General features: G+C 45.9%; 3 protein-coding genes across 3 annotated transcripts; 1 reads left to right on the top strand and 2 right to left on the bottom strand.

Annotated features, from left to right (window-relative positions):
- Positions 1–4,695: 4,695 nt before the first annotated feature.
- On the bottom strand, positions 4,696–6,333 carry LOC148581525 (uncharacterized). Its single transcript, XM_088492406.1, has 2 exons — positions 4,948–6,333; positions 4,696–4,827 (listed from the first exon to the last, which is right to left on the bottom strand). The coding sequence occupies exons 1-2, from the start codon at positions 6,331–6,333 to the stop codon at positions 4,696–4,698; spliced, it is 1,518 nt and encodes a 505-aa protein (XP_088348532.1).
- A 1,743-nt stretch (positions 6,334–8,076) lies between these two features.
- LOC148581524 (uncharacterized) lies at positions 8,077–9,297 on the bottom strand. The gene has a single exon (XM_088492405.1). It carries the CDS (start codon positions 9,295–9,297, stop codon positions 8,077–8,079), a length of 1,221 nt encoding a protein of 406 aa, XP_088348531.1.
- A 4,941-nt stretch (positions 9,298–14,238) lies between these two features.
- On the top strand, positions 14,239–15,882 carry LOC107620943 (uncharacterized). The gene is made up of 4 exons (XM_088492403.1): positions 14,239–14,337; positions 14,438–14,580; positions 15,563–15,618; positions 15,728–15,882. Exons 1-4 carry the CDS (start codon positions 14,239–14,241, stop codon positions 15,880–15,882), a joined length of 453 nt encoding a protein of 150 aa, XP_088348529.1.
- The last annotated feature ends 408 nt before the right edge of the window (positions 15,883–16,290 follow it).

Below are 16,290 nucleotides of genomic sequence, written 5' to 3'. Positions count from 1 at the left end.
TTTTTCGGTCTCTCCCCCCACCCCTCCCCCAATCCCCTTCCTTCAACTCTTTACCATCACCCTCTTCTTCTCACCTTCGTCGCAGTAATTACCACAGCCGGAAGGACACCCACCCCTCTTCCCCTTCCTCTTCTCACTCTTCTTTCTACTCAAAGAACAGGAAGGTCTATCAAATCAATTTATAGCAGGCTTAAAGCCAAAGAAGGTCGGATTAGAGAAAATTTGATGGGGAAAAGAGTTGGTTTTTTCTGCTCGAACGGTTATTACACCAGACCCGAACATTAACATTGATGAACTCGGAGTGCCATGGAGTATTGCTTTGAACCTTACATACCCTGAGACTGTGCTTTTAAAACATTTTGTATAATTATTAACCAAACAAAGAATTTTAACTTACAAAAAAAATTTAATTTCCTTCTTCTTTTTTAAAGGATGTATTTATGAACATTCTAATGTGGTGGGAAGATTTCGACGAAAATGTTCCTACACCAGCAATATTGAAGCCAGAACCATTGTGACTGGAAACAAGTTTTCAATCTTATTATTCCCAAGCAAATAAATTTAACTAGGTATTCTAGCTGGCATGATGATAACGAAGGAGGATCATCAATAACTCCAGGGGATACTATGGTCAGAATTGAAAAAGGGAAAATACTTACCGGAACTCTTTGCAAAAAGACACTTGGAGCATCTACTGGAAGTCTCATTCATGTCATTTGGTATGCAACATCATTATATAAAATGTGTTCGGTAGGTTTTGGGTTGATTTCCTGGTTAGAGAAGGGGAGGTCGTCTAGCCGCACGTCTTTGGGCTGAGGGTAGGCGAGGTCCCGAGCTCTTCGGATGTAAAGGGGGGTGTTACCTGCAAAGACACTCCGACGCTCAAGTCAGTGAAGTGTGCAGGCGAGTAAAGATTGAGTGGTATGTGACGTACCTTGGGGGAAGGGCAGGACCTTCCCCATATATACCATGTCAGAGGTGGGCCCATCAAGGACAGGCCCACCTTCCCTGATGCTCCCTTCTCACAGCTGTAGCGTAGCTGTCAGGTATGCGTGTCCGGGTCGGCGACTGAGTGTCTCCTACCCGACCATCCGGGTCGGGTGGTGCTCGGGTCGGGCCGGCCCGATAGTGGTTTGGGCCAGGCCGTAACAGTGCCCCCGACGCGCCGATAACGACCGTGAGGATCGTTGGTGGCGTGTCATCTCTCCTTTTTTGCGTTGTCGCCGGGTCATCTGTCCGTGGAGGGGACGTGCTTCTTACGTGCGTGTCTGTTCGTTGTTGGAACGACCGCTTGTTGCCTCGTTCATCGCGCGGGGTATTTAATACTCATAATGGGCTAGAAAACCCTGTATGCAAAGACTATTTTGCCCCCAAGTCTTTCGCGCTTCCTGGGTGGCAGTTTTAAACAGTTTTGCTTGGATTTTTCCCTTCCCACTCTTGCTCCTGCTATCTCCCCGCTATCTCCCTCAAAAAATCTCAGAGCGTCGTTCTAGCATCCTCGTGCATCTTTCCTTCTTCCTTCTCAGTTTTCGCAACCAATTTAGGTAATCTTTGATCCTTTCTCTTTTCTGCTTCATTGTTGTACGTTTGTTGCTTGTATTTGCTCCGTATTCTTGCTGTTTTGTTTGATTTTTGTTGGTAGATGGCTCATTAGTGTCAAGTAGATGCGTTAGGGGAGGGGTACCATTCCAGGGTAGGTTTTTAGGTAGCTTGCGTGATAGATGACTTTTAGCCATGCTTGATCTTAACTGTTGAATAGGACGAACATAGTTTCTGGGCTTTTTCTGGACTCCCGACCTCATAGACTAACGGGGTGGTACCCCACTGTAGGTATGCCTCGCATCATTTCCCGGGCTTCTCCTTCTACCGCGAATTACGATCCCTATGCCTGGGTGACTAAGGATGTGAAGGACTCGCCAAATCAGATGGACGAGGAGGAGTTGACGGAGTTCCGGCAAGCCAAGTATCTATGTGGGGGGACAGACGAGGAGGCCAATTATAACGTCTTCATTCCTGCCCCCAACGAACGGCTGTATGAGATTAATTTCCACTCCCCCGAGTTGCCGACTGGATTTGGTTTTACAAAGCCATGTTCACCCAGGTGGGCGTTCGCATACCGTTCTCCGACTTCCAGATGGCGCTTCTTAATCGGATATCCGTGTCGCCGTCGCAGCTTCATCCGAACAGTTGGGCTTCTATCCGCTGTTTCGAGATGGTGTGTGAATATCTCGAGCTGCCGGTGTCTGTGGATGTCTTTCTCTTTTTCTTCAACCTTACTAACCCTTCTAAGGAGGGGAAAGCAAGGAAAGGGTTCTTATCTTTCCGATCTGCTCAGGGTCGGAGGATATTTGGCTTGTTCAAGGACTCTTATCATGGGTTCAAGGATAAGTATTTCAAGGTTCGCCCCGTCAAAGGTCGCCATCCCTTTTGGTTGTCGTTGGAGGGAGAACACCTCATCCCGACGTATTGGAGCTTCGGGGCGGGGTCCAACACCTTCATTAAGGTGACCTATAAAGGGATGTCTGCCGTAAATAAGAGAATTGCCGACGTGTTGTGGGCGGTCTTTGGAAAGAACCCCGTGAACCCCCACCTCCTTATGGGTGAACGGGAGGTCGCCATGAATTATATTTGTGAGCTATTTTGTCTTACTTTTGTGTTGTTTATCGTTTAATTTGTTATCGCCGACTTCACGACTGACGTATTTGTTTGTCTGTTGCAGTGGAAATGTCTGCTTCGGTGACTGGGCTCGAAAGTTTAGTTAAGACCTTCTTGGAGGATAGCGACGAGGAGAAGGCTGACGAGAAGGTTGCTAGGAAGCCGGAAGACCCTACCGAGGAGAAGGAGGATCAAGCTGTACCTTCGCCTCGGGACACCGAGATGTCCAACAAGAACTCTACCGGGATGCAAGCTTCTCCTATTCCCGAGGAGACGGCCGGTATTGGGCAGTCGTCTTCTACCCATCGGGAGTATGATGATTTGAAGCTTGTCCCTACTCCCAAGAGGCAGAGGGCATCCTCCAGCCCGGAAGGTACTCTCACCGTGATGGAGAGGAACTTCGATGCTGGGGCCTTTATTGATAATCAGCTGATTCCCGGTACGGAGGATCACTTTCTTAGTACCGAACTCGTGGGGCAAGCGAGGTGGATGTACCGTATCCTTTTCCAAGGAGCGGTGATAGCTCGGAAGGCCGAGTTCGAGTTGTCGGGCATGCAGGCTTTGCGAAGGAAGCTCGATACCGCTGTCCAGGCCAATAACGAATTCAAGGTCCAGGTCGAAAAGCTTTAGGAACAACTGGCCGCGGCAGAGAAGGGGCGCAAGGATGCCGAGGAGAAGGCTGCATCTTTTGAGGAAAAAATGAAGGTCTCCGATGCCACCGTCTCCCGTTTAACCGAGCGGGAGATGACTCTAGAGAGCCACCTTAACGCCGCGCAAGGTCGGGTGGTCGCTATGGAGAAGGAGCGTGACGCGGCCTTCTCGTCGGCTGAGGCTGCGCGAGCAGAGGTCGAAGAGCTGAAAAGGAAATATAGGGCGGTCAGGGAGCAGGGGAAGAATGCGATCTTTATGACCGAAAAGGCTCTTAAGGCCCAGGTGAAGGTCGTGGTCCCAGACTTCGACACATCGGCTATTAGGGTCTTTAAAACAATTAAGGACGGCAAGATTGTTGACATGCCCCGAAAGTGAACTCCTTTAACTTGCGTTTTTTATGTGGATTTGTAGAACACTTGTTGAGATCGTTAACTTTTGTTATACTTTAGTGGCCGCTTGGTCGGCTTACAATTATCGCCTTTATCTTGCTGTTTAGTAGTATTTTGTTTTGTTACCGTTCTTTCGGTGTGGACTTATTGCTTGTGTCCGTTTTGCCGTTTGTGTTGGTAACTTGGTTGAAACCGTCTTGGTCTTATTATCACGGCCGTTTGTTATGGCTTTGATTCGATTGGCTCCCGGGGTGATCAGTCCCGGGTTGCCGTTGAAGAACGCGATGGTGTGGGATACATATTGGGGAATAGTAGATGGGAGAATTCAGACAAGTAAATATTAATCGTCAGCTAAACAAGTTTATGAACATGGTAGGCACTTAATAAAAGTAAATCACTGGAAATTAAAAGGTTATCTAGCTCGTCAGGCCGCTTAACCGGTGTACCCAAGCTACGAATAAAATCTCCTCAGGTTACCTGCATTCCATGTTCTCGGGATTTCTTTGCCGTCGAGTCTCTCCAGTTTATAGGCGCCTTTGCCGAACACTTCTCTGATTCTGTAGGGACCTTCCCAGTTTGCCGCCAGCTTTCCTTCTCCTGGGGTTGGTAGCCCGATGTCGTTTCGTCGCAGGACGAGGTCTCTTTCCTCAAACTCCCTTCTGAGGACCTTGGTATTGTAGCATAGGGCTGTTATTTGTTTCAGTGCTACCTCCGACAAGTGGGCCATCTCTCTGGCCTCGTCCACCAGGTCTTTCTCCACCGCTTCTTCTACTCCCGTCAGAAGTAGTCGCGGGCTCGGTTCGCCAATCTCCACAGGTATCACCGTGTCGATCCCGTATGTTAGGCGAAAGTAGGTTTCCCCTGTGGAGATTTGCTCAGTAGTTCGGTAGGACCAGAGAACCGAGGCGAGCTCGTCGTCCCATGCGCCTTTTTTGCTATCTAAACGCTTCTTGAGGCCTAGCAGGATGACTTTATTTGCGAACTCCACTTGTCCATTTGTTTAGGGATGTTCAACCGAGGAGAACTTCTGTTTTATCCCCAGGCCGGTGAGAAACTCTGCAAACTTCTTGTCGGTGAATTGTGTCCCATTATCCGAAATGACAATTTCCGGGATGCCAAACCGGGTTATCACCTGCCTCCACATGAACTTTCTACAATTGGATGAGGATATGCTGGCCAGCGGTTCAGCCTTTATCCATTTGGTGTAGTAGTCGACGGCAACTATGAGGTATTTGACTTGTCCTGGGCCAACCAGGAAGGGTCCCAAGAGGTCGACTCCCCATTGTGCAAAAGGTCGGAAAGACGTCAGTTTGCTCAGCTCGGAAGCTGGCGCCCTGTGGAAGTTGGCGTTCTGTTGACACTTGGCGCATTTTTTCACGAATTCTCTGGAGTCATTCATCATTGACGGCCAGTAATATCCAGCTCGGATGAGCTTCCTTGCTAGGGCTTTGCCCCCGATATGGTGGCCGTAGCATCCCTCGTAGACTTCTCTGAGCACGTAGTCCGTCTGGTCGGGATGTAGGCACTTCAGCAAAGGTTGGCTGAGTCCCTTTTTGAATAGCTGGTCCTGTATGACCATGTACTTGACAGCCTCCCATCTCAACGCTTTGGCTTCCTTCCCCTCCCCAGAGAGTTTTCCGTTTTTCAAGAAATCGGTGATGGGGTCCATCCAAGAGGGGCTCATCTTGGTCAGGTGTAGAGTGACTGCGGGCTCTTTCGTGATGCCTTGAATGAGGGAGCGATTGCCGGTTCCAGGTTTCGTGCTTGCCAGCTTGGATAGGAGGTCTGCTCGTGTGTTCCTTTCCCTTGGAACGTGTTGGATCGTGATCTCCTCAAACTGTTTGCTCAGCTCTTTGACCCTTTTCAAGTATTTTTGCAGCAGCGAGTCTCTGGCTTGATAGCTTCCATTTACTTGCGCGGTGACGACCTGCGAGTCACTGCTTACTTCCAACCTTGTGGCCCCGACTTCCCGAGCTAGAACCAAGTCCCCCAGAAGGGCTTCGTATTCTGCTTGGTTGTTCGATACGGGAAACTCGAACTTAACCGATTGTTCATAAATAACTCCGGCCGGGCTTTCTAGGATGATCCCGGCGCCCCCGGACGTCTGGTTGGAAGCTCCGTCCACATGGAGCTTCCACTGTGTGCCCGCGTCCTCGGTTCCGGTTACTTCCACTAGGAAGTCCGCCATTGCTTGTGCCTTAATCGCGTGTCGGGGTTCGTAGCTCAGATCGTATTGGGACAGCTCGACGGCCCAGGTCATCATCCTCCCCTCCAAATCAGGTTTTTGGAGCACCTGACGGATCCCTTGGTCCGTTCTCACGACCACCTGGTTACCCTGGAAGTATTGTCGTAGTCTGCGGGAAGAGATCAAGAGCGCTAGTGCCAGTTTCTCCAGCTTGCTGTACCTAAGTTCTACCCCCTGCAACGCTCTACTTACGAAGTAGATCAGTTGCTGAGCCTTCCCTTCTTCTCGCACTAGCACCGCTGCAAGCGCTGCTTCTGTTATGGCTAGGTATAGGTAGAGTGGTTCTCCAGCTCTGGGCTTCTCGAGCACAGGGGGTGCTGCTAGGATTTCTTTGAAGTGGTTGAATGCTTCCTCGCACGCAGGAGTCCATTCAAACGCTATTCCTTTCCTCATCAGGTTGAAGAAGGGTAGGGCCTTTGCTGCCGACGCACCGAGGAATCGGGACAACGCGGTGAGCCTTCCCGCCAGCCGCTAAACGTCTTTGATGCAACCCGGACTCCTCATCTAGAGTATCGCTTGGCACTTTTCGAGGTTGGCTTCCACTCCCCTTTGGGTTATCATGAACCCCAGGAACTTTCCGGCCTCCATGGCAAAGGCGCACTTAAGCGGGTTGAGCCTCATGCCGTGTTGTCAGAGGGATGTGAACACATTCTCCAGGTCGCTTAGGAGGTCATCAGGTCGGACGGTCTTCGCAAGGATATCATCCACGTAGACTTCCACCGTTTTTGCCGATAAGATCGCTGAATATTTTGTTCATCAGCCTCTGGTACGTCGCCCCCGCGTTTTTCAGGCCAAAAGGCATCACCTTGTAGAAGTAGGTCCCTCCTGGCGTTATGAACGCCGTTTTATCCTCATCTGGCTGGTGCATCGATATTTGGTTGTAGCCGGAGTAGGCGTCCATGAAGCTCAGATACCGGTACCCCGCGGCCGCGTCAACGAGTGCATCAATGTTGGGGAGGGGATAGCAGTCTTTGGGACATGCTTTGTTGAGATCAGAGTAGTCTATACACATCCTCCATCTCCCATTGTGCTTTTTTACCAGGACCACATTTGACAACCAGGTAGAATAGTCCAGTTCCCGGATGAACCCTGCTTCAAGGAGGCTGGCCGTTTGTCTAACCACTTCCTCTGCCCTTTCCTCTGATATTTTTCTTCTCCTTTGAGCCACTGGTTTGGCTTCCGGCCTGATGGCTAGGCGGTGTGACATGAGCCCGGGGTCTATCCTCGGCATATCGGCAGGTGTCCAGGCAAACAAATCGCCATTGGTTCTAATCATTTCCATCAAGGGCTCTTTTAATTCATGGGGGAGGTTCCTATTCACGAACGTGAACTTATTCTCCGTGTTCCCGACCCTAAACTTCTCCAGGTCCCCCTCTGGTTCGGGCCTGGGCTTGTCGTCAATTCTGGCATCCAAGTCGGCGAGAAATTACCCCGATGCTTCCCTGGATTTCTTTCTTAACGAGAGACTGGTGTTGTCGCAAGCGACTGCCATTTCCAGGTCTCCCCTCACAGATCCTACTGACCCCTCTTCAGTTATGAACTTCATTACCAACATCCTTGTGCTGATGACTCCTCCTAGGTCGTTGATGGTCTTTCTCCCCAGGATGATGTTGTAGGCGGTGGAGTCTCGTAGGATCACGAACTCCGCCATTATCGTTCTTCTCCCCTGGTCTTGTCCCAATGAGGTCGGCAGGGTGATTATGCCATCCGGCTTGATGAAATGGTCGCCGAGCCCTACGACGCTGTGCTGGTGAGTCTGTAGGTCGGCGTCCCGTAGGCCTAAAGCGTCGAACACATTGCGAAACATGATGTTCGAGTCTACCCCCGTATCTACAAGGATTCGCTTGACAAGGCCGATTCCTACTCTGGCCGTTATGACCATGGGAGGGATTTTTCCGACTTCGTCGAACCATTGATCCTCCGGGCCGAATGAAATGGACGGGTGCTTCCTCGTGCTTCGTGCGGACGAGGAGACGCCAGAACTTTGGCGTCTTTCCTGTGTGCCGACCTTGACCTGGGTGCCGCATTCCTAGCTGTTACCACGTTCACTATCGTGAGGCCTCGGTCGTTGTCCTCTGGTTCTTGGCGTCGCTTTGCTGCCCGTGTCTTGTCTTCGCCGTCCTGGTCACGATTCCATTATCTCGGCTCTCTAATGAGATGGGAGAATCCAGCTAGCTTTCCATCCCTGATCGCTTGTTCTAATGCGTCCTTTAGGTCGAAGCAATCCTGTGTCTTGTGCCCGTAGCCCTTGTGATAGTCACAGTAGAGGCTTCGGTTTCCCCCCGTTCGTTTCTTTAGTGGTCGGGGCTTCGACAAGATCCCCTTTTCAGCGATTTGTTGATAAACTTCCATGATTGGTGCGGTAAGGGGAGTGTAATTGGTGAACTTCCTGACACGAGGAAACGGTCTGGGTGTCCTGCTCGGACCGCCGTCCCTGGCGTGTTCCTTTTGTCCTTCTCTGCTCCCGCGGTGCCGGTCTTGGTTGTAAGAGGGCTGCCGTTTGTTGGCGGCCACGACTTGGCTAACTTCTTCGTCGTTGATGTACTCCTTGGCTACACATTGAATCTCTTGCATGGTCCACACTGACTTCGTGGTGAGGTGCTTTCTGAAGTCCTCGTTCAGGAGTTTCTTTGTCAGGCACAAGCTCGCAACTGAGTCTGCCAGCCCGTCTATTTCCAGGCACTCGTCGTTGAATCGGTCTAGGTATTTCCTGGTTGGCTCCCCGGGCCGCTGGGTCACTCCAAGCAGGTTGATTGGGTGCTTTGCTTTTGCAATTCTTGTCATGTATTGGGCTAGGAAGGTATGGCTAATGTCCGCAAAACTGGTCACTGAGCCCTGCAGGAGGTTATTGAACCACCGTATTGCGGGTCCCGCCAGGGTGACTGGGAAAGCGCGGCACCTTACCTCGTCTCCCACTCCCTCCAGGTTCATCCTGGCCTCAAAGGCCGTGAGGTGTTCCAGCGGGTCCTGCGTTCCGTCATACCTCATGTCCGTTGGCTTGTCAAAGTGTTTTGGTAGCCGGACTTCGAGGATGGAACGATGAAATGGGGTCACTCCCATTATCACGGGTCCCCGCGTTCTCGTTGTTCTCCCTTCGTCGTCCTCCTGACGAGTCTCCTCGTGGTTGCGATCCGTCATACGCCGCCTCTCGTGCCTGGCGTAGATGAGGGGGTCGTTGCGTCTTCTCGCGCGTCCTCTTTTCCCAGCGCTCTCGGATTCAGCCTGAGGGCTGGCTATGCGTCTGGAATGGCTCCTTGAGTGAGAATGAGAGTGGCTTTGCTCTGGGGTGTGCTGGTCGTTTTCCCGGTTCGCTAGCCGGCGTTCCAAGTCTTGCATCTTGTGACGTAGTTCCTGCATTATTCTGGCGTCACTACAAGAAAAAAGCCCTGTCGGAACACTTTTTTTGCCACGCTTTTAAAGCGTGCCCAAAAGTGGTCAATGGCCACGCTTTTGCGAGGGTGGCCACTGAAATGTGATTTGGCCACGCTTTTTTTTGTTTCGCTTAAAAAGTGTGGCTATAGAGGGAAATCGGCACGCTTTTATGAGGGTAGCCAATAATTTGTGATTTGGCCACGTTTTTTTTTGTCACACTTAAAAAGCGTGGCCATAGAGAAAAACCGGTACGCTTGCAAAGCGTGACTAAGTAGTCTTCCAATTGTCACCTTTTTAAAGCGTGCCCATATCCTGTGTTTATTTAGACACCCTCAAAAAACGTACCCATAGAATTCCATCCTTCCAAAATTTTGTTTCCACCCAATTTTTTTCACACTTCACTTCTTTTTTCTAATTGTTAACATATAAACCAATTTTTTTCACACTTCACTTCTTTTTTCTAATTGTTAACATATAAACCTAGACTAAAAGTAATAACATTAACAACATACACTTGTTTCAAAAATCATTTAGGCCTTGTTTGGGTGAATTTCTAAGAAAAGATCTTTTTTCGAGTTATCTTTTTTTAAAAGATCTTGTGGAAAAGTAAAAGTAATTTTATGTTTGGGTATCTCATGCAAAAAGATCTTTTTATCTATCAATTATGTTTGGATATAACAAAATAAAAGTATTTTTTTGTTTATTTATTACATGAAAAACATCTTTTTTTTAAGGAAAAAAGATCTTTTAAAAAAAGATGTAAATTACAGCTTCTAAAAAAAGATGTTTTTCTGATTTTTCTAGTGCTTTTACTTTTACTACTCGAAATTTGCCAAACACGCTAAAAAATAAAAAAAGATCTTTTTTCATTGAAAAAAGATCTTTTTTTATCAAAATAATGGCGCCCAAACAAGCACTTAACCTAGCTCGCCGTCACTCACCCTTCTCATCTCTGCAACCCTAACACAGCCATAACTCCCTCTTCCAACAACGCCGCTGTCTCCCTCTCTCAACCCGTCACAACCCCTCCCTCCAACCCATCGCAGCACCTACGTCCATCCCTCCCTCCTTGCTCATGCCCCACGCCACCATCTCCCTCTCTCACACGCGTCGCGCCAACCGTCAGCACCACTCGTCAGCGCAACTCGTCAGCGCCGCTCGTCAGCAGCAACCCGTCAGCGCCAACCTTCATTCTGCTAGTGCCGACGTCTATGGTGTTTATCCATGAATCGGCGGCAGGATCTGGAAGGAAACGATCGGTGGCATCTCCGTCGAGCTCGGCGCCGGATGCATCGCTGGCGACGGCAGTAAAGATTCGATTCCTGGTTTAGGGTTTTAACTTGATTTTCTATTTTCTTTATTTGTCTAAATTTCTAATTATTTGATTTTTTTTATCATTTTGCTAAGCTTTAAATTATTTAATTTTTTGTTATGATTTTTTATTTTTTTGTTCTGATTTTTTTCAGAGGATTTGTTTCTGTTTTGATTGTTTTTAGGATTTTCAGTTAGGGGTGTTCATGGTTCAGTTTTTTCATAAACTGAACTGAAACTGCACTAAACCATTTTAAATGGTTTAGAAACTGAACCAAACTACTTCGTCAAATAAGAAACTGGTTTTAAACCAGTTTACAATACAGTGCATCAGTTTAAACCAGTTCATAAAAATAAAACCAGTTTTAATTGAAAAAACCAGTTTAAACTGGTTTATAGGCTAAAACTAGTTTTAACTTTTAACATATATATAATTAGTTTTTACATTTTCTCTCTCCCCCTCTCTCTCCCACTCTCTCTTCTTGTCTCCCTCTCTCTCTCCCCTCTCTCTCCCTCTCCCTCTCTCTCTCCTTCCGTTCTCCCTCTCTCTCTTCTTCTTTCCCTCTCTCCCCCTCCTTTCTCTCTCTCCCACTCTCTTTCTCTCTCTCTCTCTCTCCTTCCCCTCTTCCTCTCTCACTTCTTCTCTCCTTCTCTCCCTCTCTCTCTCTCTCTCCCTCCTTTCTCTCTCTCCCTCCTCTCTCTCTTTTCCTTTTCTCTCTCTCTCCCCCTTCCCCTCTTTCTCCCCTCCCCTCTCTCTCTCTCTCTCTCTCTCTTTCTCTCCCTCTCTCTCTTTCTCTCTCTCTCTCTCGCTCCCTCTCTCTCTCGCTCCCTCTCTCTTAACATATATAAAATTATATTTTACATTCTCTTTCTTTCCCTCTCTCTCCCTCCCTCTCTCTCCTTTTCTCCCTCTCTCTCCCTCCTCTCTATCTCTCTCTCTTTCTCTCTCTCCTTCTCTCCCTCTTCTCTCTCTCTCTCTCTCTCTCTCTCTCTCTTTCTCTCTCTCTCCCTTCTCTCTATTTCTCTCTCTCTCTTTCTCTCTCTCTCTCTCCCTATTCCTCTCTTTCTCCTCTTCTCTCCCTCTCTCTCCCTCCTTTCTCTCTCTCTCTCTCGTTCTCTCCCTTTCTCTCTCTCCTTTCCCTCTCACTCTTCCTCTTCTCTCTCTCTCCCCATCTTTCTCCCCTTTTCCTTTCTTTGTCTTCCTCTCTCTCCACCCGTTTTTCTTTTCTCTCGCTCCCCATCTCTCTTCTTATCTTCCTCTCTCTTCCCCTCCTATCGCTCTCCCCTGCCCCTTTTTCTCCCCCTACCCTCTCTTTCTCTCTCCCTTTTCAACCTCTATCCCTTTCTCTCATTCTCTCTCCCATATCCCTCTTCCTCTATATCTCTCTCTCCCTCTCTCTCTTTCACTCTTCCCCTCCTCTCTCTCTCTCCTTTCTCTTTCTCTCCTTCCCTATTCCCCTCTTCTCTCTCTCTCCCTCTCTCTTTCTCTCTGTCTCTCTCACTTTCTCTCCCTCTCTCTCTTCCTCTCTCTCTCTCTTGTGCTGTTTCTTTCCCTCCCTTCTATCTATTTGTCTCTCTCCTCCTCCTCTCTCTCTTTTTCCTATCTCTCCTTCTCTCCTATTTTTTCTCTTTTCTCTCTCTTTCTCTCATTTTCTCTCTTATTTTGAAGAAAAGAGGGGGAGAGAGAGAAGAGGGATATAGAGTGAGAGAAGATTGAGAGAGAAAGAGTAAAGAGAGAAAGGAAGGAAAGAAAGAAGAGAAAGAGAGAGAGGAGGGCAAAGAAAGAGAGAGAAGAGGAGAGAGAAAGAAGGGAAGGGAAGAGAGAGAAATAGGAGAGAGAAAGAGAGAAAAGGGAAAAATGAGAGAGAGAGAGAGAGAGAGAAAGAGGAAGAAAGAAGGTAAGGAGAGAGAGAGAGAGAAGGGAGAAGATAGAGAGAAACAAAAGGGAAGAGACAGGGAAACGAGGGAGAGAGAGAGAGAGAGAGAGAGAGAGAGAGAGAGAAGGGGGAAGGGAGGGGGAGCGAGGGAGAGGTGAGAAAAAAGAAAGAGAGGTAGAGAGAGCGAGAGGAAAAAGAGAGAGAGGAGGGGAAGAAAGAGAAGAAGGAGAGAGAGAGGAAGAAAGAAGGGGGAGAGAGAAAGAGAGGTGGGAGAGGAGAGAGAGAAAGAAAAGGGGAGAGCGAGGAAAAGGAGGGAGAGAGAGAGAGAGAGAGAAAAGAAGAGAGAAGGGAGGAGAGAGAGAGGAATGAATTGGGAGAGAGAGGGAGAGGAGAGAAAGGAGAGAGAGAGAGGGAGAGGAGAGAAAGGAGAGAGAGAGAGAGAGAGAGAGAGAGAGAGAGAGAGAGAGAGAGAAAGACGAAGAGAGAGGGGAGGGGGAGAGAGAGAAAGTAAGGGGAAGAGAGAGGGAGAGAGAGGGGAGAGGGAGAAAGAAGAGGAGAGAGAGAGGAAGAGAGACGGGAAAGGAGAGAGAGAGAGAGGGAGAGAGAGAAAGACGAAGAGAGATGGGAGCGGGAGAGAGAGGAGGGAGAGGAGAGAGAGAGAGGATAGGGAAAAAGAGGGGGAAGAGAGAGAGAAAAAGAGACGGAGAGAGAGAGGGAAAGGAGAGAGAAGGGGGAGAGAGAGAGAGAGGAAGAGAGACGGGGAGAGCGAGAGAGAGAAAGAGGGAAATGAGAGAGAGAAAGGGGAGAGAGAGAGAGAGAGAAGGGAGAGAGAGAGAGAGAGAGAGAGAGAGAGAGAGAGAGGGGAGAGAAGGAAGAAAGGGGAAAGAGAGAGAAGGGAGAGAGCGGGGAGAAAGAGGAGAGAGAGAGGGGAAGGGGAGAGAGAAAGTGAAGGGAGAGAGAGAGAGAAAGAGCATGTAAAAACTAATTTTAGAGTTTAAATAAAACCAGTTTTAATTTGGTTTAAAACTAAACTGAACCATAAAAACTGATTTTTAATAAACTGGTTTTCATAAAAACTATGGTTTCAGTTCAGTTTTTTATTTTAAAAAACTGGTTTATTTAAAACAGTTTCAGTTCAGTTTCAATTCAGTTCAGTGAAACTAGTTTTTTTTTTGCACACCCCTATTTTCAGTTATGATTATTTCTTGTTGGTTCTGATTATTTGTTCTGATTATTTCTTGTTGGATCGTTTTCTGCTTTTGTATTTTCTATCTTGTTAATAATCTTGTGTTGTCATCTCAAGTTGTGCTTTATTGTTCGTTTCAGGGTATTCTGGCTGATATATTGAAATCCCTTGGTGACAACAAGAAGCACATGAGAGAATGTGCACTCAATACTTTGGATTTGTGGCTTGCTGCTGTTCATCTTGATAAAATGGTCTGTTTCAATCTTTTGTTAAGTGATTCTTCTGTCTTGTGTCTATCCTCTGAGTATGCTACTATTGTAGGTTCCTTATATTACAATTGCCTTGATGGATTCTAAACTTGGTGCCGAAGGGCGTAAAGACCTTTTTGATTGGTTATCTAGGCAACTTTCTGTGCAAAGCAGTTTTGCTAAAGCTGCACAACTTCTGAAGCCAGCCTCTGCTGCAATGACAGTAAGTTTTGGCTTTTGAATTTTCATTCTTAATTCTTCTAATACCTTTCTTCTTTGTATTTCTATCCCTCTTCTCAATATTATGCAAGAACTGGTAGAGCATTATAGTGCTAAAGGGTGGTTACAGCGGGTTGAGCAATGTGTACTTCACATGGATATTTCATCATTGGATTTTAATCAGGTTGTTGTTAGCTCTTCTAAAACCTCTTCCCTTGCCCTTTATTTCTTCTATTGGCCTAACTGTCTAACTGTTGAGTGCTTATATTTGATACATTGTTGAGGTGGTCAGATTATGCCGGGAGCATGGCCTGTATAGCACCCTGGTGTATCTCTTTAATAAAGGACTAAATGACTATAGGGCACCTCTGGAGGAGCTCTTTGAAGTCTTACAAAATAGCCAAAAGGATAGTGCTGTTGCACTTGGGTATGTTACATCTGTCATTTTTAATATATTATTCTTGTTTGCCTTCACTGTATCCATGTAAAACATGTTGCTGCAGAACATTTGTGGACTTGAGAAATACATAGATCTTGTCAATAGATTTATGAATACATTTTCTTTCAAAAAAGACATATATAAAAAAAAAGTTCTGAGAAATGTAATTATCATTTATGAGTTCTAAACACAGAGCTCTTAATTTATTTGTGTATAAATATTTTTTGAATCCCATTTTCTTGTTTACATCCAACTTTTTTCCCCTTCAGTTTTTTTTTTTTCAGTTCAGACATTTTCACTTCAGACATTTCTCTTTATTGGCTGTCTACACTAAAATGGGATTCAAATATTATCTAATCTTCCTAACATATCTTAGGTCTCATGTTGCTACACCCCTGATTAACACTTTAGTGATTATTATTATTTATTAGTTTGGTGCTATCAGTTTGTTATTGTGATGATCATTACCAAACCAATTGAATGCCACTAATGGTGTTAAAATATATATGATATATCCATTAATTTGAATTTCATTCATGCTGATATATGAAATTGTTATTCAATTACATTGCCTATATATTCACATTATGTGCGCATTCCTTTCTCAACATAATCACTACCGCTACTTTGTAGTTTTCTCTTTCTCCATTTCTCCCTTTGAAATTGATATGTCTATTTTGTCCTACACTCTTATCCTGTTGGTTGATATATCTGTTCTGATTTATTCTACCTCTTTGTTGAAATGTCTCCCAAGTTTGAAATGCTTAGTGAATTTCTCCTCCTCATATTCATGGATCTTTTTCTGTTCATGTTAGCTTTTTCTATCATCCTATTGTTTTGTTCAACAAATATAGCTAACTAAATGAGTTCATAGTCATGATTTCTTTTTCTATTTTTTCAAAGGCTATACCTTTATACTATTAAGTTTTCAATTTCAGTTATGCCTCCAAATTATTTGATAAATGTACAGGTACAGGATGCTGGTTTACCTCAAGTACTGTTTTATAGGTCTTGCTTTTGCACCAGGTAATTATTTTCTCTGTTCTTTTATCTTTTTTCATTTTATTTGTCGTCTCAATTAAATGTATTTCAATAGTTCTCGCTAAAGATTATCCCTCCCTTCATATATTTACAGGCCGTGGAACTATTCCTCCTAAAATCAAGCCTCTTTTATACAACAAACATGATTTTAAGTTTACGGTACTCATAAACGTCCATCGGAATCACCCTGGAGTTGAAGCATTCCTTCAAAATAGTAGTGGCAGATCCTCCTTACTTGGTGAGAGTTAAATTGATTGCTGAAATTTTATTTGCTGAAAAATGAATGAGGATCCATTGTGTGTGTATATATATATATATATATATATATATATATATATATATATATATATATATATATATATATATATATATATATAGTACAAGTTATTTCAGTTTTGAAAACCTTGAGCTGGTTGATGATCTTATTGAGCACATGGGGCTGATTTATATATATATATATATATATATATATATATATAGTACATGTTATTTCACTTTTGAAAACCTTGAGCTGGTTGATGATCTTATTGAGCACATGGGGCTGATTTAATCTTTTTAACAAGTCACAATAGGTAAAATAAAGTTAGAATGCAAGGTTAGAGTGAGTGAAAAGCTAGAAATCAATTTTTGACCTCTCAAAACCCAAGGTTACATGTT

The sequence above is a fragment of the Arachis ipaensis genome, chromosome B10 (genome assembly GCF_059453495.1).
Source record: "Arachis ipaensis isolate K30076 ecotype BB chromosome B10, ASM5945349v1, whole genome shotgun sequence".
In the NCBI taxonomy this organism is placed as follows: domain Eukaryota; kingdom Viridiplantae; phylum Streptophyta; class Magnoliopsida; order Fabales; family Fabaceae; genus Arachis; species Arachis ipaensis.
This window is presented reverse-complemented; position numbering and strand designations above follow the sequence as displayed.